We start from the raw sequence: 27,860 nt of genomic DNA, 5'->3' as shown, positions 1-27,860 counted from the left end.
AAACAGGGAAGTTCCTGCTGCTCATCTGTTCTACCAGCGTGACGTTTCTGGCTCTCCAGTGTTTCATGCAGATCACTTTTGCCTACGTACCTCAGAATGGTAAGATAACACAAGCCTCTATCAGCTCACGAAGCCACTAACAACAGACTACTCAGAGATGCTGCGGAACACCGCCCAAAATAGAGGCCGAAGAAGTGTGTTTAAGCATTTCAATACACGAAGAGTATGATGAACGTATTACTTACTCATTCAATGAACATTTGATGGGGGTGGATGTTGCTTTGGCATTTTGCTGATATGACTAAACTTGATCTTCTGTCTGAAATATTTGTGTTGTTCAACAGAGAACGAACATTGGGAAAATGTTCTCTACCATTTGGGCATTGTACGGTAGGGCCACATTTTGTTGACTTTTTTAAAGCAGACTATGGTGGTGTTTCTAATGCAGGTGTTGTTCATCAGATTGTCTTGTGTGTTCTGTCCCCAGGTTCAGTTTGGTGGATGCAGGGAACACTTTGCGTCTCTTAGCCCCTGATCTGGGGCTCTTCCTGTCTGGGCTCTTCATACTCTGCCTGGTCAAGAAGCTGCTGTGCCCCGCGCCACAACTTAATGTCCACGAGAACTGCATCAAACCCTCTGACCCTGAGGTATCCACATGGCCAATTTCATCTGCCACTTTTGTTCAATTCACAGCATAGTTTTACCATTATTGTTTTACCTGAGAGCTTTAGAAAAGTACATCATACATGGTGATATGTTGTAAAGGATTTCAAGAATGTGAAGGTAGAGTGCCTCACCTTCTCACTCAGTATGTCAGCACCTCTACTCTAGTGGTTTGCACCTCTACTCTGATGGTCCTCCATCAGCTTGAATCTGTTAGAAAGTCAAATTGTGTTATGAAACAACACCAACTTCTTGTCCACCAAACTTGTGCTCTTTTGACAAAGCAGGATGTGGAGATGTCCGACTCAGAGTCTGAAGTCGAAAGTGATGTCACAGATGGCTCGTCCTGTGACAACTCAGATGAAATCACAGCGGCGCCGGTAACCCCTCCTCAGTTTGTCCAGAAGTTCATTGCATTTGCCCTTGGACTGCGCCTCTTGCTGTCGGCCATCATGAACACAGCAGGGAAAGTAGTGGTCACCATACTACTGGGGCTGGCAGGTACATCTCAAAAGGCTGCCACTTTGGACTCTCATGTACTTGTCTTGCATGCTAGACTTAAAGTCTTGCATTGGCTCAGCTTTCTCTGCTGTCCAGCTCAGCCAAAATAAGACACATTTACTATCTGCTCCCGCACAGTACTATAATCTTCTCTTTTCTCCCCTTGACTGGTCCTCTTCCCACTGTACCAGGCATCGCCCTACCCTCCCTGACTTCGGCAGTGTATTTCGGGACATTCCTGGGCCTGGTGTGGTGGTGGGTGTTTCTCCGCTCCCTCAGCCTGCTGTTTTTCAGTACCCTCTGCGTGATGATGGCTATATTCAGCGCTGGTCACCTGCTGTGCCTCTACCTGTACCAGCTTCCCCTGGCCCAACAGATCGTACCCCCACAGGACATCTACGCCAGGTAGGGTCACGGGACCAGGATGTAGCAACGCTGGACACTGGCTGGATGCTGACTGTGCAGATACACACTGTCCTTTTAACCATATTGGTTTGCTGGCTGAAAAAACAGATTGTATTTATTCACACTTGTCAAAATACCAAATAATTACACACTCTATTACACTGGACACAGGCATATACAAATCATTGTTAATTAATTGTCATAAACTAATACATGCCCATCTTCCAATTTCAGTATATACTTGATCTATCTACTGTGAATGTTGTTTGTATACCAATCTGGTCTATCCAGAACTAAAGTCTTGCGTAATTAGTCAGATGCTCGATTAAGTGCTGAGGCTATATGTAGTAAGAGAAGAGATCGGAACCGGAACAAAGAGCAAACAAGTTTATGGGCCAAATGTCCACTCCCTTTCCAAAATTTGAAAGATGCTAACGCTTGGGAAATCATGATTTGTCCGAAGCACCGGAACTAATACTGCTCGTTATCTCACGCATTCCGTTGTATCGTGAGAGATCTATGGTCCCATTTTTGTTTACGTGGTCTGTCCCAAGAGATTAATCGCCCTCTGGTTTTGTTCAGGCTGTTTGGTATGACAGCGTTCATCCAGACCAATGAGACTGAGCCATACAGTCTGGGTCTGCAGGCAGATGTCAGCTGGCCTGTCTTCATCAACCCCATGGTGCTGCTGCTCCTCTATTACACAATGGTGGCTTTGCTGCACAAGTGGGTCTACATCCCTGAAGAAGAGGTACTTTACCTAGACTGAGACTCTAATGCAACTAAGACCTTCATAGTGAACAGCTGCATCTGAAATTGAACCCTATTCCCTATATAGTGCACTACTGTAAATGGGGTAGGGCTCTATATAGTGAATAGGGTGCCATGTCAGCCGCTGTCAATGTCTTGTGGATTAAATAAAACTTTGCTGGTTTATCCTTTGTTGGAAGTGTTAAGTGTGTCAGCCATTTCATGGTGCTGTCTGTGTATTTCTGCTAGGATACTCTGGTGAAGTCTGAGAGTCCAGTAGAAATCCCAGAGGATCCCCCCAGCTTCTCCAAGATCTTATTCATCTCAGGAGACAGATTGGAGGTCTTGAAATCTACTACAGTTCTATTTTTCTTCTACATTCTCCTGCAGTTTTACCATCATGATTTTCTACAGATTTCTGGAACAATTGTATTTTTTATTTTGCAGCTACTGACCAGTACGGATGAGGAAACTTACATGCCAGATGAGGAGGTGCAGGAGGTACATTCTGCTCTCCCAATGTGTTGTCATAACTACCTTAACGGGACGTTACATGTCTGGTTAGACACCGTACTTTCTTTGTGCATCACTTTTCTTCAAAGCCAAAATTCCTAAGCACACTGTTTTTCCTCTGCAGCCAATGGTCTTACTGATGAGCAGCTCATGGCATGATCTGAGAGGTCAGGAGATGGGGTTACTGCTGGGAGGGCCAGGGGCAGGGTATGCAAACTGCCACCCTCCACCACAATATGAAGGAATAGACTTGTCACCCTCACAAGGTATGTACCTGCCAGCCTTGCCAATGTCCAAGTCAAATCTACTCCAGGGTCCATTATTTGGTAGAATTGCCACAATGTTAGGTTATAGACGAAAGGTTTGACTTATGGGAAGTCTTTTTTTTTTATCCACCTGGATATTTTGATGTTACCCAGTCATGAATATATGGTAGGAATTGAATATTGAATACATCTTCATCACTAGTGTAGAAACTGATACAATATATCCTTAAAATATGACAATTATATGGTATAACAACTTTCCAAAACTCCATCTTCTGCTGTTTTCCTCTCTCAGAGTCGGAGGAGGTTGGAGAGAAGGAGAGGAGGAGTGAGGTGTCTATGAGGGAGGGGAGGAGTGAGGTGTCTATGAGGGAGGGGAGGAGTGAGGTGTCTATGAGGGAGGAGAGGAGTGAGGTGTCTATGAGGGAGAGAGGAGTGAGGTGTCTATGAGGGAGGAGAGGAGTGAGGTGTCTATGAGGGAGGGGGGAGGGTGTCTATGAGGGAGGGGGGAGGTGTCTATGAGGGAGGGGAGGGGAGGTGTCTATGAGGGAGGGGGGAGTGAGGTGTCTATGAGGGAGGAGAGGAGTGAGGTGTCTATGAGGGAGGGGAGGAGTGAGATGTCTATGAGGGAGGGAGGGAGGAGTGGGGTGTCTATGAGGGAGGAGAGGAGTGGGGTGTCTATGAGGGCAGGGGGGGGTAGTGGGGTGTCTATGAGGGAGGGGAGGAGGTGTGGGGTGTCTATGAGGGAGGGGTGGAGTGAGGTGTCTATGAGGGAGGGGTGGAGTGAGGTGTCTATGAGGGAGGGGAGGAGTGAGGTGTCTATGAGGGAGGGGCTGAGTGAGGTGTCTATGAGGGAGGGGATGAGTGAGGTGTCTATGAGCGAGGAAGAGAATGGCCCCAGTGGACTGGCTGTGTTTGGCCTGTTCATCATGAAGCACAGCTACATCAGCGCACTCATCATCATGATGGTAAACCACTTCCTTTCCACAACGCTATTAAAGTTTTGGTGTAGACAATAGTCATTCAACAATTAACTCTCTGAAAACAATTCCTTTAAAAGTCTAACTGAATAGAGCTACGTTACCTTCACATTACCCTGCAATCTTTAAACATGAACATGGGTATGACTATAAGATGTGTGGCATGCCTCCTGTGTTCCTTCAACCACTCAGGTGTGGAGCATCACCTATAACAGCTGGCTGACGTTCGCCCTGCTGGTGTGGTCGTGTGTGATCTGGATGATGCGTGACCGTCGGCGCTACGCCATGATGAGCGCTCCCTTCCTGGCGGTGTACGGCACCTTGCTGTTGCTGCTCGCCTTCCTGAGCGGCCTGAGGCTGCGGCGGGATGAGCTGTACCCTGGCCTGCCACATGCCATGCTGGTGGACTTTGACATGGCCATCTACCCAGCACCCTGCATCCACCTGGGAGGCAAGGTGTTGTACACCTTCAGCTTTTGGCTGCTGTTCCGGCAACAACAGAAGGAGAAACAGGAAGAGCAGGATCTCAAGGAGTCTGACGAGTCTCTGGAAGAAGTGAAAGTACTCCCACGTATGGACTCCTCTCTTTATATGCACCCTTTATGGCTTTACATTGATAACGTCACGTTCTCGAATTCAGTTACGATGCATTAGAAATGGATGTGATATTATTCCTTGGTGTTTATAACAAGCTTCACTTAACAGTGCTCTTTAACTCATAGGTGTTTGAACCTTGGCCCAGGTACGGTGACATGTTCTACATTGTGCTCCTCCTCTCCCTCAGCGGATGAAGGTGAAACCTCTCCCATAATGGAGATGCTGGGTTCAGCGGTCAAAGGAAACCTGGTGAAGTACTGGATCCTGTTCTGCTGCTCCATGTTCTTTGTGGTCAGCTTCTCCGGGAAGGTGATGGTCTACAAGATCCTCTACATCGTGCTGTTCCTCTTCTGTGTCGTCCTCTACCAGGTGGGCCTCATATATATGACTCCTAGATAGTGTTGTGGTGTATGTCAGTGGTGATGTGTATGCTGCACATGATATACAATGTACAGTACAACTTTACTGTCCATGTTCCAGGGAACAACGGATATTACTGAACTCCTCCAGATTGCACACATCTCAGGGTGGCCGGTAGGCTAGCAGTTAAGAGCGTTGGGCCCGTAACCGAAAGGTCGAATCCCCGAGCCGACAGGTGATACATCCGTCGTTGTGCCCTTGAGCAAGGAACTTAACCCAGTTGCTCCTGTACGTCGCTCTGGATAAAAGTGTGCGCGGTAAATCACATGGTAAATCACACATACGAGACGCTATAAACAGTCGGATGTTTTTCAGAAGGGAAGGGAGAGAGAAACAAATGTACTCTGTGAAAGATACGATTGTGTCAAACAAACAATCATAGTGGCTGTGGAATAGTTTCGTTCAATAGCTATATTAGTGGGTTTACCCGAAAGATTAATCCGACTCTGACTATGCAACTATCTTATCACTGACCTCACTATCGGTATGACACATTTACCGCCCGGCCTTACGGCCAAGACCTCAACAACAGCCAAAGGCTCTAAACTCTTATCAATAGAGCTTCCGTTATGAATATTGATCCGACCTCGTAAACACAGACACAAAACATTTCCGCGGCCATTTTCCTGGTTTCCCTCCCCGTCTGGTATTTCCGCTGACCTTTCAGCGCTGACCACTTACCTAATGGCCGAGCTACGACCTCACAGCACACACACTGTCAGAAAGCCCATATGAACCTGACGTTTATCAGTGCCAGCAGCACCGCTGTTTCACACACTGGCTGACTGAGGGGAAATAAACAGCAATTGAGTAAAAGACGTAGGTGTTCTTACGTAAACAAATGTTGAATTTGACATTTTGAAACTTCACTTCGTCAATTTTGAATTTGAAAGACACTGATGATAGATGGGCTCCCGAGTGGCGCAGCGGTCTAAGGCACTGCACCTCAGTGCTTGAGGCGTCACCACAGACACCCTGGTTCGAATCCAGGCTGTGTCACGGCCAGCTGTGGTTGGGTGGCGCACAATTGTGTCCCAGTGTCGTTCGGGTTCGGCCGGTGTAGGCTGTCAAATCAGAATTTGTTCTTAACTGACTCCACAGTATCAGTTAAATAAAAATAGATGGCAAGGCAACTTGTTTTGTGGTCGCCTGTTGTCATATGTAATTTGTAACATATTTTACTGTTAATATTGCTCGCTATGGTCATTGGTATACCTTTGATTATTGGTATACCAAAAATCCTGGGGAGCAATATTAACAGTAAAATACGTTATTTTATAAAGATCAACCTAACCCTGTGATTTCCCTCGGTTACTAGACAAATTTCATAGTGATTTGACCTGATTAGCATCATGGGATCTATGTTACCATTCCTCAGATCCGTTGTGACGTGTGGAGGCGAGTGCTGAAGTACTTCTGGGCGGTGGTGGTGGGCTACTCCATGGTGGTCCTGATTGCCATCTACATGTACCAGTTCAAGACTGTCTCTGGCCTGTTCAGACAGATCATGGGCATGTCTGAGGAAGGGTGAGTGGGCATGGTGGCACTGTGGCCAACTCTGTACATTCACAACACAGCTTATGCCTCCATATTGTTGTAGTGAGCCCAAGACTTTGATGTACTACATTGTTAATTGATTGATTGATTGATTCATTGGTGCAAAATTACTCATATCTTGTACCCTATGTCTAGAATTCTCCCTGATGGTCCATGGCTAAGGAACATTTGCGATTCACAGTGTCTTTGCATACTGTGACTGAGTTATTCTTATACAGATGTAGTAGGATCTTAATTTTATCACTATTTTGTTGCTGCGATTTTTCCTGAACGGCAGGAAATGCAAACTTGTGGTGTATTTTAGTTTTAAAAAGGATTCTTTTAAGTTTGTCAGACTTGACTTTAAAGAAAAATGTATCAACCCCTACCAAAAAGTGTCCACATAATCCACATACTAATTCACATTTGCTGCTGTAGCAAACTGGCTCAAAATTAAGATCCTACATCTGTTCGCTCAGTGCTGTCCCTGTCCCGCTCTGTCTTCTAGTCTGCGTGATCTCGGGTTGGAGCAATATGATACTGTGGAGCTGTTTGCTCGGATCCTCCTCCCTGCAGCCTTCCTATTGGCCTGCATCCTGCAGCTACACTACTTCAACCAGGACTTCCTGGATCTCACCAACCTGGATAACGTACCTGTCCACCACGGACCAACCAGGTGGGACAGCTTACCTGATCGCAACCACTGGGATAATGTACTTTATATCAGGGAGGAGGGAAATATTAGTCCATTGAAGTGTTTCTCTCGTGTCAACTGGTATTTTTAGAGACATACATTTTCTTAATAAAAGAAAATATGTACAATGGCGGTGGAGGCTGCTGAGGGGAGGACTGCTCATAGTAATGTCTGGAACGGTATCAAACCGCTCCAGCCATTAGCACGAGCCCGTCCTCCCCAATTAAGTCGCCACCAACCTCCTGTGCTGCAGAGAGACATTGAACATTTTGACCTGATTGGTCCCAAAAAAATGGTGTAATACTTGCTGGGGTGTTCTTTCCTTTTTGGGGGGAAAAACAAGCTCTGTCATTCTCCACCCATCTCCTCTATGTTGTTGTGTCTCATCCGTTCTGTCCATCTCTTCACCCAGAGAGGAGGAGCTGAGGAACTCCGTCAATGTGATAGCTGACATGTAAGAGCTGTATTTTTGTCTCCGTGGACGGCATGCTTCACACAGTGGATTGCTCAGAGTTTGAGTCATCTTAAACAACCGTAGTTAGGCAAAAGCAAAGCAAGGAGTGTAAAAATAGGTTCCTCTCATGGTATGATAACACGTCGGCGCCGTTATACGGCGAAAGCAGCACCCTTTGAGCGTGCAGATATATCATTTCATTCCATCCGTCCGTCATGAATTCGGACTCATTTAAAATACATCTTTTTCAGATTATTTCATGGAATGGATTTCTACCACTGTAAGTGCAGTGTTTAACTGGTGTTTGTTTTTCCTCAGAATGAAAGAAAACGTTGAAAAGTTACAGAAACGGTACGTTCTTCATACACTTTCTTCCTCTACGTGGATGAAAACAGACCATGTATTGCAACCACATATATATATATATATATATATAATGTTGTCATACCGTATAATGTATTAAAATGACTACATCCACGATGGACTTGCCTACCCTCTTTCTGCTAGGATGGCGAAGGAGCAGAGCGAGCAGACGAGTGGGGAGTCGGAACGTGTGGGGAGCCAGGACACGTTGGAGAATGATGGACTGTCTGCCTCATCAGAGAAACCCGAGGAGGAGCAGGGGGGAACAGGTGTGTGCCACTGAGACGCTGAGATTCCGATTCGAATTTACTGTACGAAAAGTACATTTTCACAGCACAACGACAGTACAAGCAAAACATGCCACATAAACAAAAGTCTGGGAAATCTAACACAGCATTTCAGATCTCATATCTGACCTTATATCTGACCTTGAGTCTGATGTCCTTTTTGTGTCTGTCAGTTCCCCCAGAGGAGCGTCTTACCCAGTGGGGGTTGATTGTGGACCGGGCCAGCCTGCTGCTGTTCCAGGCTCTGGCTCTCTTCCAGCGGGCTCAGGAGATGGGTTGGAGGCTGCTGGAGGTTCACAGCCTCAAGATTGTTTCCACTGGCATCATCTGGGTGTCCCTACAAGAGGTCAGATGTCTTTATGTGACCCTTGAACTCCACATTCTATTGTACCGTGACCCCATTTATAGTACCTTCTATATTGTATTTACTGCATTTACACTGCCCTGATTTTCACCACCTAATATGTTATGCAGTGTAGGGCGTCTGCACAAAACATTTGTTTTCTTTCTTTTTTCTTTGTGCCCAAGGTGTCCCTGATGAACTTCATGTTCCTGGTTCTGTGGACCTTCGCCCTGCCCTTCCCCCGGCTCCGCCCCATCGCCTCCAGTGTGTCCTCGGTCTGGGCCTGTGTCATGGTGGTGTGTAAGATGCTGTACCAGCTCAAGGTCATCAAACCTCTGGAGTACTCCTCTAACTGCACCGCTGTGAGTTCACTTACCACTAGCATGCGAAACACTGACCAAATATTCACTAATTATTCCACAGGCACAGCAATATATACTCAGTCATGGTTGGCTCCCAAGGGGATTATGTCATCGTTTAGATACAATTGACTGTGTGTGCGTGTGCAATGCTTGCGTACGTGTGACTATCTACGTTTACAGTAGTATGTGTCTCTGTGTGTCAGAGCCTGGTGTCAGCTAACGGGACAGGGCTGGAGAGGAACATGGCAGAGCTGCTGAGGAGGTCTGTGCTGTATGTGAAGCCTGTTGACCCAGCCATATGGTGTGGAGCCCTGCGCAAGTGTGAAGACAGGATCCTGCCCTGTCTCAGCGTAAGACAAGCTTCTTACTCGGTGTCCGTGGTTATTCAGTAATATCGACGTCATTTGTCAATCCTGCCATGCACTGTATAACCATGAAATTAATTGAAAGAGAGATTTTGAGATATATGCATATTAATAACAGATTAATGCATATTGGTAAATACGGCACATGTAAATGAATATCCTCTCTATTATTAGTGTGGAAGCTTCATTGATCTGTGGTTCTATAGTTCAGTGGTCTGAGTGTTCTTCGGTTGTGTTTTTCTTTGACGTCAGAACCACCTGACGGTGCTGGGGCTGCTGGTGTTTGAGGTGACGGTCTCTCGACACCAGCTCTACTACCGCCTTCACAACAACCTCAAGGTCCCCACCTTCAGCATTATCTTCCAGGGCATCACACGCCAGCACCTGGACCATGGCATCCTGCCCTGCATCAAGTACTTCGTCAACTACTTCTTCTACAAGTTTGGCCTGGAGGTAGAGTAGCTCCAACCGATTCTTGGGGCCGCAATAGCCTCTTTTACGGTTGACTTCCATTTGAGATGTGTATGACCTTTGCAGTGTTTTAATTTGAAATGCGGCTTCTGAAGTTATCTATAGTCGTCTTTGCTGTTAATCTATGTTTTAATTTTTGTAGTGTCGTCATGGTGGTTGTATAGCTCTTTGAGATGGTCCTCCTGTCCCTCAGATGTGCTTTGTGGTGGCGGTGAATGTGATTGGCCAGCGGATGGATTTCTACTCGCTGCTGCACGCCTGTGCTCTGATGGCCGTTCTGTCACGACGACGCAGGAAGGCCATGGGGGAGGTGTGGCCTAAGTACTGCTGCTTCACTGCAGGACTCATGGTGCTGCAGTACCTGCTCTGTATCGGCATCCCTCCCGCTCTCTGTGTCGGTAAGGAGAGATATGCAAAATGATTTTTGGTCCAGACAGGACCAGACAGGGTCATCTCTCCCTGGTACCATATAGAACAGAAATATTAACTCATGCTCTGGAATGCGGTATCCCCAAAGACATCGTAAATCTCCTGTCAGTGTTATCTTGCGGAGGCCCACTTTCAGTTCACACAGTTACAATAGAGTAATAAGAACCCTCTATTCTGTTGCATAAAACAACCATTTGATGCAATAAAGTATTATAACATAATCTTGCAATTTTTCTCTCACACATGATTGCATATTACATAGGCCTTAAACCAGAGTAACTTTCGTGGGCCAGTATCTACAAAGTGACTTAGGGTAGGAGTGTTGATCTAGGATCTGTCCATACAATCTTATTCATTATGATCTAAAAGACTAAACTTATCCTAGATCAGCATTCCTACTCTGAAACTCCTTATGGAACAAAAATATAAATGCAACATGCAACAATTTCAAAGATTTTAATGAGTTATAGTTCATATAACGAAATCAGTCAATTTAAATAAATTCATTAGGCCCTAATCTATGGATTTCACATGACTGGCAATACATACATGCATCTGTCGGTCACAGATACCTTCAAAAAAAGGTAGGGTTGTGAATCAGAAAACCAGTCAGTATCTGGTGTGACCACCAATTGCTTCATCTCCTTCACATTGAGTTGATCAGGCTGTTGATTGTGGCCTGTGGAATGTTGTACCACTCTTCTTCCATGGCTGTGCGAAGTTGCTGGATATTGGCTTGAACTGAAACATGCTGTCGTACACAATCGATCCAGAGCATCCCTAACATGATCAATGGGTGACATGTCAGGTGAGTATGCAGGCCATGATAGAACTGGGACATTTTCAGCTTCCATGAATTGTGTATAGGTAACATGGGGCCATGAATTATTATGTTGAAACATGAGGTGATGGCGGTGGATAAATGGCCCAACAATGGGCCTCTGGAACTCGTCACCATGGGGCATTCAAATTGCCATCGATAAAATGCAATTGTGTTTGTTGTTCGTAGTTTATGCCTGCCCATATCATAATCCCACAGTCACCATGGGGCACTCTGTTCACAAAGTTGACATCAGCAAACTGCTTACCCACACAATGCCATACACGCTGTCTGTGGTTGTGAGGCCGGTTGGATGTACTACCAAATTCTGTAAAACGACATTGGAGGCGGCTAATGGTAGATAATTAACATGAAATTATCTGTCAACAGCTCTGGTGTACATTCCTGCAGTCAGCATGTTAATTGCCTGCACCCTCAAAGCTTGAGAATTTTGTGGCATTGTGTCGTATGACAAAACTGCACATTTTAGTGGCCTTTTATTTTCCCAAATACAAGGTGAACCTGTGTAATGATCCTGCCGTTTAATCAGCATCTTGATATGCCACACCTGTCAGGTGGATGGATTATCTTGGCAAAAGAGAAATGCTCACTAACAGGGATGCAAATAAATGTGTGGACCAACACTTTACATGTTGCGTTTATATTTTTGTCCAGCGTAACTTCTCAATCTTCTCTTCTCTCTGTCAGATTATCCATGGAGGACCTCCAGTCAGGCTTTGACCTCCAACCTCATCAAGTGGCTTTACCTGCCTGACTTTGCCATGCGTCCCTCCCCTTCCTTCATCTTCTGTGAGTCTCTTGATGTTCATCCCAGTCATTTCCAAATTCACAAATTGTGGGGAAATCTCACATTGGCATTCATTCTTGATTTACGTGGAAGTATGAGTTACATGCATATCTCAAGGATTCAGGCCATTGTCTACTACATATAGTGTGTACTGTGAATCCCTTCATACACCATCAATCTGTAACTCCTACAAAAGTGAACAAGGCAGCCATTTTGTTTTGCTGTGTGTCCAGACGACCACCTCCTGCTGCTGTGCTCCACGCTGCAGTGGCAGGTGTTTGAGGAGGAGAACCGGGCTGCCGTGCGCCTCATGGCAGGGGAGAACGTGGAGATCAGCCGCAGCCTGGACCCGCGTTCCTTCAACCAGTACATTCCCGTCAACAACTTCCTCCAATGCAGGTCAGAGGGCTCTCTTCGCTAGCGTGGGCTTTAGACAACTGCTTTGTCGTTTTCGTGAAACGTGGCCTGATTAGGAAAACTTTGAATTTTCAACTAGGTTTTTTTTTTCCAGTCAGGTCACATGGTCTGGAAAAAAAATCTTGGACCTACTCATATGGTTATATGGATATGTATGTGTCTCTCCTTACCTCAGGTCCTACCTGGACATCGCCAAAGTGTTTGTGTTCAGCTACTTCTTCTGGCTAGTGCTGTGCCTCATCTTCATCACGGGCACCACCCGCATCAACATCTTCTGCCTAGGCTACCTGGTAGCCTGCTTCTACTTCATGCTGTTTGGAGGAAGCCTGCTAATGAAGCCCGTACGATACATCCTCAGGCTCTGGGACTGCCTCATCGGATACACTTGCTTCGTCATTGGCATGAAGAACCTGCTATCGGTACGTTAGCTAACTAATTATTAATTGCCTAGGATAGCCTATGCTAATAACCCAGTCGATTTTAATCACTCGTCAGTGCTAACTGCCTGTTCTGTGTTAGTGCTTCACAAACTTCACAAACTCACTGTCTCAAGTCCAGTCTTCTCTCTCCTCTGTGCTATCTGTCTTGCTGTATGTGTGTCCACAGCTTGGCTCGTGTGCTTATCTGGACAGCCTGTTGAAGAATGGCTGCTGGCTCATTCAGGCCTTCAGCATGGTCTGTACAGTCAAAGGCTATGATGTCTGTAAGTGTGACTGATAATACCGATTAACACACTCTGTGTGTGTGTGTGTGTGTGTGTGTGTGTGTGTGTGTGTGTGTGTGTGTGTGTGTGTGTGTGTGTGTGTGTGTGTGTGTGTGTGTGTGCGCGCGCGTGTGCGCATCTTCTCAGTTGTGTATATATATATATGTGTGTGTGTTCCCAGCTGCTCCTGATGATGAGTGTGAGCTGCCGGAGGGGGAGGCGGGCATTGTGTGGGATGCGATCTGCTTCACTGTGCTCTTGGCTCAGAGAAGGGTTTTCCTCAGCTACTACTTCCTGTATGTGGTGTCTGACCTCAGGGCATCCAAGATCCTGGCCTCCAGGTTAATAATAACAATCATCATCATTTAGTTACTGACCACTTCCCTATCAATGATTTTAGATGTTTTTAGAATACTTTGGTACTATTGGAAATAGTCATGTTTATCTATGGAATGGTACCAACTGAAAGTAGGACTTCATAGGTTGTTTGTCTCTCCTATTTCAAGGGGTGCTGAGCTCTTTGAAGCCAAGGTGAAGAAACTGGTTGCTGCCAGACTGGAGATGGAGAGGAAGTCTGTGGCGACGCTGAAGAAACAGTAAGACCTATTCCACAGCAGTTTGTTTGTTCTCATTTAGTTTTCAGTCTAATGGGTTTGCTATTGTTGCATTGTTTGAATTCACTGTGTTGATTCCTTCCTCTAGGATGGAGAAGATCAAATCCAAACATAAGAGTAAGCCTGGCCAAGGAGACGCAGCAATGCCCCCTGCTGATATAGTGCCAAAGGGTGAGCCTCATGGGGCTAGCTAGTGGAAGTTGTCCTTAACCACTGACGGAGGGTCAGTTCTTAAACATATACTCTTTGACCGGATCTTTGTATTTCCCCCTACTAGAGTTGGTGCTCAAATTGCTTTACATCATTTTAAGGAGGTGGGAGACTCAACTCATCATGATCATTATTCTTGTCATTCTCACTGAATGAACGGATACATTTATGATGTCAGGATGAATGGGTGAACATGTTTTCCAGGTGAGAGTGAGAAGGCTGGGAACGATCAGGGGAAATGGTGGAAACCATGGGTCTCTCAGCCTGGCGGTAAGTGTTCCATAAATCTAACTAACATGATTCCGATTTTGTCAGTTACAGAAAGAACCTTGAATGGGGAAATGGGATGGATATGGCTTGAAAAGATAAACAACGTGCTTGATTCCACCTTATTAGATCGGGTGCTGAATCCTCGTGTATATATAATGGGATATGGTTTAATTTCATCTCATTATAAATACTCACTTTTTGATTCAAGTCATCAAAACCATTTATATACTGCAACAGTATAAAGTAGGATGTATAAGTAGGAGTTCGTCTTTGTTGTCTGACACTTCTGTCGTTTCACCTCAGTTGAGAACAACTGTGGCTACCATCTTTTTGAGAGTGACAGTGAAGAGGAAGAGGAGGAAGTCCAGGAAAAGAAAGAGGAAGAGGCTCCACTAAAGAAGAAATCTTCTTTTCAGGCGAGGGCCATAAAAGACAAACTATGAAGACTAGTAAAATAGTGTGTGTGGATGTTTTTGAATGTGATGTCAAACTGTGTGCCTCCTTTCTCCACAGATAGCCTATGAGGCATGGGCCACAAGCTCCAAAGCAGCCCTGGATTTGCACAAAAAAGAAGAAAACAAGATGAAAAATGAGGAGAAGAGGAGGGCAAAGAGAGAGCTGCAAAGACAGCAAGGTAAAGAGGGGCTCGTTTGCATGGGGCTGTTTGCATAATGTTGTCATGGAGACAAAATAAGTAGTGTATTATTTTGTGTCGTTGTCTGATCCAAGGCATTGAGAGAGCCGAGTCTCACGAGTTGGACGAGTTGGAGGAGGAAGAGAGCGATGAAGAGGAGGAGAAAGGTAAACATTCCACCTCCACAGACCCTTCATGGATATACAGTAGACTAACTAAGTCCTTGCACGGCTTCTAACTTGATAGGTCTCTAACGACTCCGTCTTCTCACAGATAACCTATTTCAGAGGATCATCTACTCACTCAAGTTTCTATGGGTGTTTATCCTGTCCCTTTTGGATGACCTCACTGAGGGCCTTAACTCTTTCTGCAAAGATAACCAGGACATCACCAAAGTGCTACGCTTTGAGAGGGCTCTTCTAGGCCAGCAACAGAAAAAGGTGTGTGAAACATTCATCCACTCTAACTCTCCAAGATGCTTTTTGTGTATTGCAGGGGATACTTCCATTTGACTTCACTCAATTGAACTCTGTTTCAACGATGTCCTGCCTGCAGTGATGACAGTCTTTTACTTGTATCTTTTCCCCTGTGCCTTCGACAGGGGAAAGAAGTGTCACAGGAGAGCGTGACGCGCTTCTATGAGAACTGGATGTCTAGGCAGAGCACTCTGGCCTCGCTGGAAGACCAAGATGACATAGTTCTCCCCATCTCCTCCCCACCACCTGTACCCTCATCACCGCGAGGTTACTCAAAGCTGAAACACACCCATTCCAAAATCTCCTGGGGTAGCAGCTTGTCCAGGTCTGCATTGATGTAACACCTATCGTCATGATTAGTGAATTAATTTCTATTCCGTACGTAGACGTCTTGTGTTATACAGAACGGATTACTTTTGAATGAATGATGGAGTAGTATTTTCTATTACTATGTTAATCTGCATTGTAACCTCCTATATGGAGGATTTATAAATGGCCCCGTAAGACCAGGGTGGTCACCATGTTTCCCTGTTGTCATGTCTTAGCTGCGTGACAGACGAGACCCTGCTGGGGTCTCGACAGCCCACTCTGGATGAGCTGGATGACCCTCCTCTACTCCAGCCAACCGCCGAGCAACTCAGACGGAAACTACTGAAAACTGCCAACCTGGACCTTGGCTCATTTGACAGCGAAGTCCCTCCACCAAGGTGATGTTTTTGTTGTTGTTTTATTTATTAAGATCCCCATTAGCCGGCGCCAATGGTCGACGGCTAGTCTTACTGTGGTCCAACACATGACAAAAAAAATCATTACAGACTAAATCATTTACAATTTATCTACATTTAAAAGCATTAACATGTCGTGTGTGTGTGTGCATCTATCAGTTACACATACATGTCAGTACATACACACAACAAGTAGGTCACATGGGGGAGAGGCGATGTGCCGTGAGGTGTTGTTTTATTTGTTTAAAAAAAAAACAGGTTTGCTGTTCACTTGCGCTATATAAGATGTAAGGGAGTTCCATGCACTCATGGCTCTGTATAATACTGTATGTTTCCTTGGATTTGTTCTGGACCCGGGGACTGTGAAAAGACCCCTGGTGGCATGTCTGGTGGGGTAAGTGTGTGTGTCAGTGCTGTGTGTAAGTTAACTATGCAAACAACTAGCAATTTCCAACACATGAATGTTTCTTATAAAAACAAGAAGTGACATAGTTAGTTTTCCTCAACTCTTAGCCAATAGAGACTGACATGCATAGTTTTAATACAATGAAGAGAGCCAGGAGAGACTGGCATGCATAGTTTTAATACAATGAAGAGAGCCAAGAGAGACTGGCATGCATAGTTTTAATACAATGAAGAGAGCCAAGAGAGACTGGCCTGCATAGTTTTAATACAATGAAGAGAGCCAGGAGAGACTGGCATGCATAGTTTTAATACAATGAAGAGAGCCAAGAGAGACTGACATGCATAGTTTTAATACAATGAAGAGAGCCAAGAGAGACTGGCATGCATAGTTTTAATACAATGAAGAGAGCCAGGAGAGACTGGCATGCATAGTTTTAATACAATGAAGAGAGCCAAGAGAGACTGGCATGCATAGTTTTAATACAATGAAGAGAGCCAAGAGAGACTGGCCTGCATAGTTTTAATACAATGAAGAGTAAAAGGTGCCACTCTGTTCTGGGCCAACTGCAGCTTTCCTAGATCTTTCTTTATAGCACTTGACCATATGACTGGACAATAATCAAGATAAGATACTAGAGCCTGCAGGACTTGATTTGTGGAGTGGGGTGCCAAAAAAGCAGAGCATCTCTTTATTACAGACAGACCTCCCCATCTTTACAACCATCTCTTTATTATAGACAGACCTCCCCATCTTTACAACCATCTCTTTATTATAGACAGACCTCCCCATCTTTACAACCATCTCTTTATTATGGACAGACCTCCCCATCTTTACAACCATCTCTTTATTATGGACAGACCTCCCCATCTTTACAACCATCTCTTTATTATGGACAGACCTCCCCATCTTTACAACCATCTCTTTATTACGGACAGACCTCCCCATCTTTACAACCATCTCTTTATTACGGACAGACCTCCCCATCTTTACAACCATCTCTTTATTACGGACAGACCTCCCCATCTTTACAACCATCTCTTTATTACGGACAGACCTCCCCATCTTTACAACCATCTCTTTATTACGGACAGACCTCCCCATCTTTACAACCATCTCTTTATTATGGACAGACCTCCCCATCTTTACAACCATCTCTTTATTATGGACAGACCTCCCCATCTTTACAACCATCTCTTTATTATGGACAGACCTCCCCATCTTTACAACCATCTCTTTATTATGGACAGACCTCCCCATCTTTACAACCATCTCTTTATTATGGACAGACCTCCCCATCTTTACAACCATCTCTTTATTATGGACAGACCTCCCCATCTTTACAACCATCTCTTTATTATGGACAGACCTCCCCATCTTTACAATCATCTCTTTATTACGGACAGACCTCCCCATCTTTACAACCATCTCTTTATTATGGACAGACCTCCCCATCTTTACAACCATCTCTTTATTATGGCACTTTGTCGCCAGTTGTCTAATCATTACGCACACCTGCCACCATCGTCCTTCACGGCGTAGTGTGTTACCAATTGTTTTCTTGGTGACTATGGTCCCAGCTGCCTTGAGATAATTGACAAGATCCTCCCGTGTAGTTCTGGGCTGATTCCTCACCATTCTCATGATCATTGCAACTCCACGAGGTGAGATCTTGCATGGAGCCCCAGGCCGAGGGAGATTGACAGTTCTTTTGTGTTTCTTCCATTTGTGAATAATCACACCAACTGTTGTCACCTTCTCACCAAGCTGCTAGGCGATGGTCTTGTAGCCCATTCCAGCCTTGTGTAGGTCTACAATCTTGTCCCTGACATCCTTGGAGAGCTCTTTGGTCCTGGCCATGGTGGAGAGTTTGGAATCTGATTGATTGATTGCTTCTGTGGACAGGTGTCTTTTATACAGGAAACAAGCTGAGATGAGGAGCACTCCCTTTAAGAGTGTGCTCCTAATCTCAGCTCGTTACCTGTATAAAAGACACCTGGGAGCCAGAAATCTTTCTGATTGAGAGGGGGTCAAATACTTATTTCCCTCATTAAAATGCAAATTTATAACATTTTTGACATGCATTTTTCTGGATTTTTTTGTTGTTATTCTGTCTCTCACTGTTCAAATAAACCTACCATCAAATTGATAGACTGATCATTTCTTTGTCAGTTGGCAAACGTACAAAATCAGCAGGGGATCAAATACTTTTTTCCCTCGCTGTATAGGAGTGGCTATAGAGTCAGCTGCCCCCCTCAGTAGCTTTCTATCTAAGTTGTCAATGCCAGGAGGTTTGTCATTATTGATCGATAACAATACTTTTTTCACCTCTCCCACACAAACAGTTTCAACTTGCAATGCTTTTTTTTCCTTATTAGTTTTTTATGCATGAGAACGATGGCTGACTGTTCATTGTTTGCATTTCCTGCACAGTTTGCCCACATTTTACCTTTATTTAACTAGGCAAGTCATTTAAGAACAAATTCTTATTTACAATGACGGCCTACCCCGGCCCAACCCAGACAATGCTGGGCCAATTGTGCGCTGCCCTATGGGACTCCCAATCACGGTCGGTTGTGATACAGCCTGGAATCGAACCAGGGTCTGTAGTGGCGCCTGAGATGCAGTGCCTTAGACCGCTGTACCACTTGGGTGCCAGTTAAATAATCATTAAAATAATTGGCAACATCAAACGGTTTTGTGACGAATAAGCCATCTTTCTGCCCATCATTTCAGTTATACTCCAAAGTTTTTTCCCCCATCATTCTTTAGCATTGATCTTGGCTTCATAATACAGTTTCTTCTTCTTTTTTTGTTGAGTTTAGTCACATAATTACTCAACTTGCTGTAAGTCAGCCAGTCAGATGTGCTGCCAGACTTATTAGCCACTCCTTTTGCCCCATCTCTTTCAACCATACAGTTTTTAAATTCCTCATCAACCCATGGAGCCTTAACATTTCTAACAGGATTTAGCCACTATATTGTGATCACTGCATCCAATGAGTACGGATACAGCTTCAGAACAAAGTTCTACAGTATTAGCAAAACTGGGATCAATACATGTGGATGATCCTGTTCCTGTAGTGTTTGTAAATACCCTGGTAGGTTGATTAATAACCTAAACCAGATTACAGGCACTGGTTACAGTGATAAGCTTCCTCTTGAGCAGACAGCTGGATGAAAACCAGTCAATATTCAGGTTACCAAGAAAGTAGACCTCTCTGTTTACATCACATACACTATTAAGCATTTTTACACATATTATTTCAATACTGATTGTTAGCACTTGGTGGCCTATAGCAACACCCCAAAAGAAAAGGCTCCAGATGTGCCAAGTGAACCTGCAACCACAACACCTCAATAACACTTGACATAAGATCTTCTCTTAGCATTACAGGGATATGGTTCTGAATATATATATACAGCAACAACTCCCCCATAAGTATTCCTGTCTTTCTATAGATCCTGCCTTTCAATATCCTTGTATTGCTACTACTGTGTCATCAAATGAATTATCTAAGTGGTGACTTCACTTAGGCACTTATGATTTTTCTTTACTCTGTATACCAGACTTACTGTATATATTGTTTCATATTTACTCACTCTCTATACACCTCTATAAACTCTATCTTAATAGTGTCTTTTGACTCCATCTTATTACTTTCTATAATTACATTTTTCAGCAGCCATGATGATACTGTTCCTGATAAGGAGGGCCGTGAAGGAGAGGATGCATGTAAAAAGGTGGGGGAGTCTACAGCGGAGGAGGAGTATAGAATGGAGAAGGAGGAATGGAGGGAGGAAGAAGAGGAAGAGAGGGAAAAAGCTGTGATGTTTTCGGGATTTATCTCCCTGGACTATCTGGAGTGTGATGAGAAGTGCGACGATTTCCCAGACTCCCCCCGGCCTCTGAGTGAGACCAGGAACCTCACGGCTAGTGAGCTGCTGCTCAACAAGTCAGTCATGGGAGATTGGGACTTTGTGGTTTTTCTGGTTACAATTGTGGTATAGTCAAGTGGACCCATTCAGTTGTGTCACATTACCTCATAGTAAATTAAAGTTGAGTATCACATATTCAATTTACACTTCAGGATACTCACATACTGTTTTTGCCCTCTATTGCAGCATGTTTGATGACGATGAAATTGAAGAGTCTGATAAGTTTTTCCAGTCTCTCCCGAGGCACCTGAGACTGGTGTTTGCCCTGTACAACACCATGGTGTCGAAGTCAGAGATGCTGTGCTACTTTGTGATCATCCTGAACCACATGGTGTCTGCCTCCCTGCTCAGCCTGATCCTGCCTATCCTCATCTTCCTCTGGGCCATGCTGTCTGTGCCTCGCCCAACCAAGCGCTTCTGGATGACTGCCATCATCTACACAGAGGTACGCACAGCAGGCACCCCCAAAAGAGTGACATGTTGATTGGCTGGTTGGTTGATTGATCGGTTAGATGGAGGGTTGATTGATGATTCCTATCTCTTCCAGCTGATTGTGGTGGTCAAGTATTTTTTCCAGTTTGGCTTTTTCCCCTGGACCACCTCGGTCTACCGAGGCATCAATGCAGACCGGCCCTTTGCTCTGCCCAACATCATTGGGGTAGAGAAGAAATATGGCTATGTTCTCTTTGACTTGATACAAATGCTGGCTCTGTTCTTCCATCGCTCCATTCTGAAGGTACTGGCGGGAATGGTGGTTTCTGTGTTACATCATACAGGGTATACTAAAGCACAACTTCTCAAAGCGTTCTTCTTCTCTCCGTAGTGCCACGGTCTTTGGGATAACAAAGAGGTGGAGATGCCAGACTTCTTCAAGAAGTTAAAGAAGAAGACGGAGAAGATTAAGATGAGTGGAGGAGAAAAAAAAGGGGACGAGCCGAAGCGAAGACTGCCCTGCCTCCCTCTCCAGGCCTCGACTGCGTCCTTGTTTTGCAGATGTGGAAAAGCCAACTCCACTGAGATAAACGGTACATACATTCAGCAGCATAAGCATAGTGCTGAAAACATCTAATTTGTTTGAAAGCCTACTGAAGTTGAAATGGTGACAGATGTGAAACGTTACCCAACCTGAAACTACGACCGTCTCTTGATGTGGATGGGATATTCTTGCAGGTGATATGCGGCTCACAAAGCGCCACTCCAAGAAGAGGCACCACAATAAAGTTCCCCTGACCAGGAAGGAGAGCATCAAAAAGCTGATTAGAGAAAGGATGCTGGAGGCTAAAGCTGCTATCATTGAAGTGTGAGCATTTAGTGCACTATCATGTACTGATATGTGTTGTCGGTGTGTTCTGATACTTTAGTTACACATCTCCAGTGATAAATGGCTGTTTAAAAACAAGTTCAGGCGGTAACACTTTTGACTGGACATGAATGCATCTTTAAGTGCCGATTTTTGGTTTAAAAAGGAAATAATATTTTCAGCCATGGTCATCTTTTGTCTTCGCAGTGCCCTGCATATATACCTACCCATCAGGCAGTTCTTCTATGACATAATTCACCCAGAGTGCAGCCCAGTGTGTGACGTCTACGCTCTCATGTTTCTGATTGACGTTGTCAACTTCATTGTCATCATATTTGGATACTGGGCGTTTGGGGTAAGTGCCTGTTTGAGTCAAAAATTGTATTTGGAAAGCTTTTAGGCCTATTTGTTTCTAGTGGATTTCTTTTACTGTTTTCTTTTTTTGTGTGTCGGAACAGAAACACAGTGCTGGTGCTGACATCACAGATGCTCTTGGGGAGGACCAGGTCCCATCGGCCTTCCTGGTCATGCTGCTCATCCAGTTTGGCACCATGATAGTGGACCGCGCTCTATACCTCCGCAAAACCCTAATGGGAAAATGTGTCTTCCAAGTGGTGCTGGTGTTTGGTATCCACTTTTGGATGTTTTTCATACTCCCTGGGGTGACTGAGAGGTCAGAGTTCATGTTTACTACTCTGTAAATAAACATGCAATAATAAAAAATTAAAAAAGGAGCTGCTTATTTACCTTTTTCATTGTCATTCTCTTGTGTTCTAGGAGGTTCAACATGAACCAGGTGGCACAGTTGTGGTACTTTGTGAAGTGCATCTACTTTGGCCTCTCCGCCTACCAGATCAAGTGTGGCTACCCAAATTGTGTGCTGGGAAACTTCCTGACCAAGAACTACAACTACCTCAACCTATTCCTTTTTCAAGGGTACAGTTGATGCTCTATGATAGATAAGCAAAGGCAAGTTGAAAAGCCATCCATTTCCTTGTAAGGGTCTTAGATAATCCCATAATACCAGTGCATTGGGTTGTCCATGTCTCCTCCTCAGGTTTCGCCTGGTTCCATTCCTCATAGAGCTGCGTGCCGTGATGGACTGGGTCTGGACCGACACCACCCTCAGCCTGGGCAGTTGGATCTGTGTCGAGGACATTTATGCCAACATCTTCATACTCAAGTGCTGGAGGGAGTCGGAGAAGGTAACTGGGATGCCGAACTGCCAATAGGCTGGTAGCAGTTGAGAGTTCCCAACTGAATCACTATAGAATTGAAGGGGTTTGTCTGTCTTCATTTGATGTCTATGGACACTAGAGTATACTAAGTATTCTTGTATCAAGAATAATTGTGTTCAACTTGAACTGATTTGAAATTGTATTGAACTGTGAATTTGTACAGAAATACCCACACATCCCAGGGCAGAAGAAGAAAATGGTGGTGAAGTATGGAATGGGTGGCTTCATCATATTCTTCCTCATCAGTGTCATCTGGTTCCCCCTCCTCTTCATGTCATTGGTCAAGTCAGTGGCTGGAGTGACCAATCAGCCTCTAGATGTCTCTATTCAGCTCAGCATCGCAGGATATGAGGTTTGCGATGGCCCCATCAGCTCACAATCGCTCTGTTTTCTGTGATGTTTTTTCTTCTTCTGTGAAACTGTTAACGCTGCTGTGGTTTTCTGTGTGTGTTTCTCACAGCCAATGTTCACAATGAGTGCCCAGGAGCAGAACCTGGTGCCATACTCAGTTGCAGGCCTCAACCGGCTCAACAACCTCTATGCCACTCACCCAGTAAGTGTTCTCCATCTCGCTACAACAAGTTGCAAGTTTGAGGACCTCTGACGTACTCCTCTCTCTCTACATCTCTCATTCTCTCCTAGTCAGCTATGCAGTTCCTTGGGAACTACATGGCCGAGGACATTGTCATTGCAAAGATCAAGAGTGATGCCAGTCTGCTGTGGAGCATCAGTCCTGCCAGCCGTGACGCTATGATCCATGAACTCAGCAACTCCACCCATATCTACATCACCCTGCGATGGGTACTACTCAGGTACATGCAGTGTAGCAGGACCAGCTACGAACAAGCGTTGGATAGGTCTCTGGGTTGGTTATACGTGAACAGGGTCTAACACCATTGAGGCTCAAGGACTGTCTTTATTTGACTTTGTGTAACTGCCAAGACCGTATGATTGGTGAAATAAACATACACCATATGATACAGCCATAAACAACTAGACCAGTGAGTGAGTGGTTGTGATATCACTGAGTTTGTACATGTGCCCCTCCTCCCAAGGAATGCGTCTCTGTCGATGAACGTGGAGACCATGGGGGAACACACTGTGAAGTATGAGGATCGGACCCTGAGGGATCAGATAGTTCAGATGCTCAAAGGGACACGCAGTGACTCTGTGTGAGTCTCATCACAGCACTCTCACTATATCATCAAATGTTATTGGAATACACAGTCAACATTACATCAATAACAAAACCTTAACTCTGAAAGCTAGATGTAAAGGAACTTATTACATTCAGAATAACCCCAACTATAAAAGAGACGATCACAACGGTTATTATATATTGGTGTTGATATGCTCAACAACTCTCATTCATTCTCTCTGATAGGATCATTGAGTCTCTCCTGCCCAAGTTCCTCAGAGGTTCCGGAGGACCTGTGTCCAATATGGCCACCCGTCTGAAAGTAGGTTAGTGACACTATTCAACCATCATACTGTATAGAACCCTCAAACTCAACTTTGGACCTCTTATGGTAAGAGTTCAATACCCCTGGTATAGAACATCAACATAACAAATGCAGATGCGTGTATTACTATGGGATCTTAAAAATGTCATGGTCTCTGCTTCTCGTTTGATTCAAATCTTCCCTGTCCCATCTAACACCGCAGAACACTCGGATCGGCCTGAGGACCTGCAGACTTTTGCCTTCTTCTTGCCCCTGTCCATCAAACTACAGCGCGCAGAAGACAACAGAAGTGCAGAGGGGGGTCAGTGGTGGATAGTGCAGGAATGCACTCCTGGACAGGGGCACATCCAGAGCAGCTGCCACAAGATTGAGATAGTGGTGTTCAACGACAAAGTCAGTCCCCCCAGCCTGGATGCTCTTGCGGGACAGGGGTAGGTTAAAAAACAAAACCCATGCAATGCTTCCCCAGGATCCATTTACATTTTGAGAGGAATATCCCTTTAACTTGTTGATTTGTTCTCACTGCTAAATAAAGTCTCTTTCTGCCCTTTTCCATGGAATGCCATATGATAATGTTGCTTGCCTGGCCTCGACCTTCAACCTGATTCCACCTTGCTACGGCAGAATCGTGGGCCTGTACATGTCTGTGGTGCTGGTCGTCGGGAAGTTTGTCAGGGAATTCTTCAATGGGATATCCCGCTCAATTATGTTTGAGGAGCTGCCGTGTGTGGATCGGGTGTTGAAGCTCTGCACGGACATCTTTGTTGTGCGAGAGACTGGCGAGATGGAGCTGGAGGAAACACTGTTTGAGAAGCTCATCTTCCTGTATCGCTCACCGGAGACCATGATCAAGATTACCAGAGAGAAGAGCGACTAGAGAGCATGATGACATTTGTTATGAAGAGGACGATTTGGCTTTTGGTTCTTATCTGGGGTGTATTCATCATGCCGATTTTGCAACAGAAACCGTTCACTCAAAAGTTTTGTAACAAACTAGTTTCTATTGGACAAATTCAGGTAGGTCCCTCCCTGTTTCGTTTAAGAACCAAACAGCTTCCATTGCAAGATGTAATGAATACACCCCTGGAGTTGCACTTTTGATTGTACTCCTGCACAATGCATGCATTTTTCAGTGACTTATGATTTTACAATGGAAGACCATAGGCCAATCAGAAGTGTTCCAAATGTTAAACTATTTAATTTAAGTTTAGTTGCAACATCATAGATGTTTTGTATAAAGCTGATAGAAATACATTTGGTAGAACAGACCTGCTTCTCTCTCAACATTCTGTAACTTTACACACTGAACACGACCCCGTTTCATTCCACTGAAAAGCTCATCTAAAAGTATTCATTCTCATTTCACACTGTAGTTCATGTACAGTATTTAATTCAATGAATAAAATATTTGAAGGCCAAGTTCAGAGCTTTTAGCTTACTTTTACATGTGTTCACAGTTAATATTGCCAGATAAAACATGAGTTAATCTAGCAGACAATTATTTTTAGATGGGAGTTTTATTTCATTTTCTTAATTACAAATTAAAGGGGAAAAATCAATTCTGTTAAGTTTTCCATCTCTCGACAAATCTAGATGTAACCCTTGCGTTGTCATCCATCACAAAGATATGTTGGCCGGGACAATGACAAATCCTCTTGGTCCCGAAGAACATCCATTACATGATGACGTACTCAGATCCTGCAAGATAAAGTGTGTCAAGTTAAACTGATCTTAGAAACTAGTGATGGTAGCTAGCTATTTGTTGAGAACTACAGATTATCAGAGTAATGACCATAGACAATCTGATATAGAGCTGATATTGTCCCACTATGGGTATTAAGGTGTGTTGATAATCTGCAGTTCTGTAGTGTTCTACGTCTATGGTAATGACAAATACTTGACATGCATACTTGGCAGCTGCAGTAAGTACAAAAAAAATATCAGGTGTGATAGCAAGAGCAGATGAGGCAATATGGTGTGATGGTTAGTGGGTGGTAGATGAATTGAGGTCCAGCATCCCCACCTCTTATCCCCAATACTGTAGTGATTTCTGATTTGTCTTGTCAACACTTACATGCTACAGACTTTGGTACGTAGACTTTGACGCTGGACTCGGCAACTTTCAGTGCCTCGACTTTGAACTGGGGTTTCAGTGCCGCACGCACTGCACTTGCGCAGATCGCAGAGAAGCGAATGTAGCTGCAGAGGACACAGATAATCACACTTTAGCCAACATGCCGAGGCTAGCATCTGAATGATAATTCATTGTCATGTGTTCTTAAACCACGATGATACGTATAACAAAAAGAGTGGTACCACACCAATTAAGACAATTCATATAACTCACGGGAAACATGTTAGTTAGCTTGTCAAGTTCATTGAACGTGCTAGCATTCCGGCTAGCTGGATAGTCATATCCATCACACCAGAGCTCTCAAGCAAATATGCAATTTAGTAACTACATAATTTAAGTGCATCACCTTACAATCAGAATACAAGCAAAATGTAATATTGTGTTAAATATACAATACATTTACCTAAGGCCAGCTTGTCTCCAGTATGCAACCATTTTGCCAGTGATGTTTCGTTCAAGGACAACTCGGAAATGTGCGTGATGACGTCGTTAGCGTGGACCCGTCTTCTTTTTGGGGATTAGGTTGGCGGATCGCATCCAAATTTTAAGTGCATATACCGCCACCTGCTGTACTGGTGTGTGATGCCATTCACGGCCTACCTACATTAAATGATTGTCTTTTTTTATTGAAACTTTATTTAACTAGGCAAGTGTTAGTGTATTGAGGCAATAGTTTGTTAACAAGAAATTTGTGGATTGGTTGAAACAAACTATATATTGTTAACAAACTATATATTGCAACACTCTAACCATTAGGCTACCTGCCACCATTGATGGGGTAGGAGTCATTTAAAAACAAACTTACTACAAACTTCCGACTTCAACTGTATGTATTACAATTATACACTTCAACAAACACTGTTGAAGTGTATAATTGTAATACATACAGTTGAAGTCGGAAGTTTGTAGTAAGTTTGTTTTTAAATGACTCCTACCCCATCAATGGTGGCAGGTAGCCTAATGGTTAGAGTGTTGGACTTGTAACTGAAAGGTCACAAGATCAAATCCCTGAGCTGACAAGGTAAGAAGCAGTCGTTCTACCCCTGAACAAGGGAGTTAACCCACTGTTCCTAGGCTGTTACTGAAAATAAGATTAGTTTCTTAACTGACTTGTGTAATCATTTTAAAAATTTAACTAGACATTGTAACTATGCAATAGACGAGAAACATGATTTAAGTAAAGGCTGATTTCTAATTAATATATACAGAATAAAAAACAGTACATCCTGCCAGCATGCCCCACAAGTGTACTGAATGATGTGTGGAAGAGACTTGCAACAAATAATGTATCTATCTTTCCACATCTA

The 27,860-nt window shown here is 44.3% G+C and overlaps 1 protein-coding gene across 1 annotated transcript; it reads left to right on the top strand.

Annotated features, from left to right (window-relative positions):
* On the top strand, nucleotides 1–26,085 carry LOC112215176 (piezo-type mechanosensitive ion channel component 2). Its single transcript, XM_042299913.1, has 51 exons — nucleotides 1–99; nucleotides 345–390; nucleotides 488–647; nucleotides 951–1,164; nucleotides 1,356–1,569; nucleotides 2,152–2,320; nucleotides 2,569–2,661; nucleotides 2,767–2,820; nucleotides 2,957–3,098; nucleotides 3,789–4,066; nucleotides 4,271–4,649; nucleotides 4,863–5,044; nucleotides 6,474–6,622; nucleotides 7,140–7,307; nucleotides 8,098–8,130; nucleotides 8,287–8,411; nucleotides 8,603–8,775; nucleotides 8,958–9,134; nucleotides 9,338–9,484; nucleotides 9,752–9,952; nucleotides 10,164–10,368; nucleotides 11,928–12,029; nucleotides 12,261–12,426; nucleotides 12,620–12,863; nucleotides 13,051–13,147; nucleotides 13,329–13,488; nucleotides 13,654–13,743; nucleotides 13,850–13,932; nucleotides 14,176–14,241; nucleotides 14,545–14,657; nucleotides 14,755–14,875; nucleotides 14,971–15,042; nucleotides 15,149–15,315; nucleotides 15,477–15,676; nucleotides 15,897–16,058; nucleotides 20,163–20,435; nucleotides 20,605–20,863; nucleotides 20,966–21,154; nucleotides 21,242–21,443; nucleotides 21,589–21,718; nucleotides 21,926–22,073; nucleotides 22,177–22,391; nucleotides 22,496–22,654; nucleotides 22,776–22,923; nucleotides 23,120–23,308; nucleotides 23,417–23,509; nucleotides 23,599–23,768; nucleotides 24,012–24,128; nucleotides 24,341–24,420; nucleotides 24,622–24,850; nucleotides 25,044–26,085. The coding sequence occupies exons 1-51, from the start codon at nucleotides 66–68 to the stop codon at nucleotides 25,294–25,296; spliced, it is 8,040 nt and encodes a 2,679-aa protein (XP_042155847.1). The 5' UTR covers nucleotides 1–65; the 3' UTR covers nucleotides 25,297–26,085.
* Nucleotides 26,086–27,860: the final 1,775 nt, after the last annotated feature.

The sequence above is a fragment of the Oncorhynchus tshawytscha genome, linkage group LG16 (genome assembly GCF_018296145.1).
Source record: "Oncorhynchus tshawytscha isolate Ot180627B linkage group LG16, Otsh_v2.0, whole genome shotgun sequence".
NCBI classification, from domain to species: Eukaryota; Metazoa; Chordata; class Actinopteri; order Salmoniformes; family Salmonidae; genus Oncorhynchus; species Oncorhynchus tshawytscha.
This window is presented reverse-complemented; position numbering and strand designations above follow the sequence as displayed.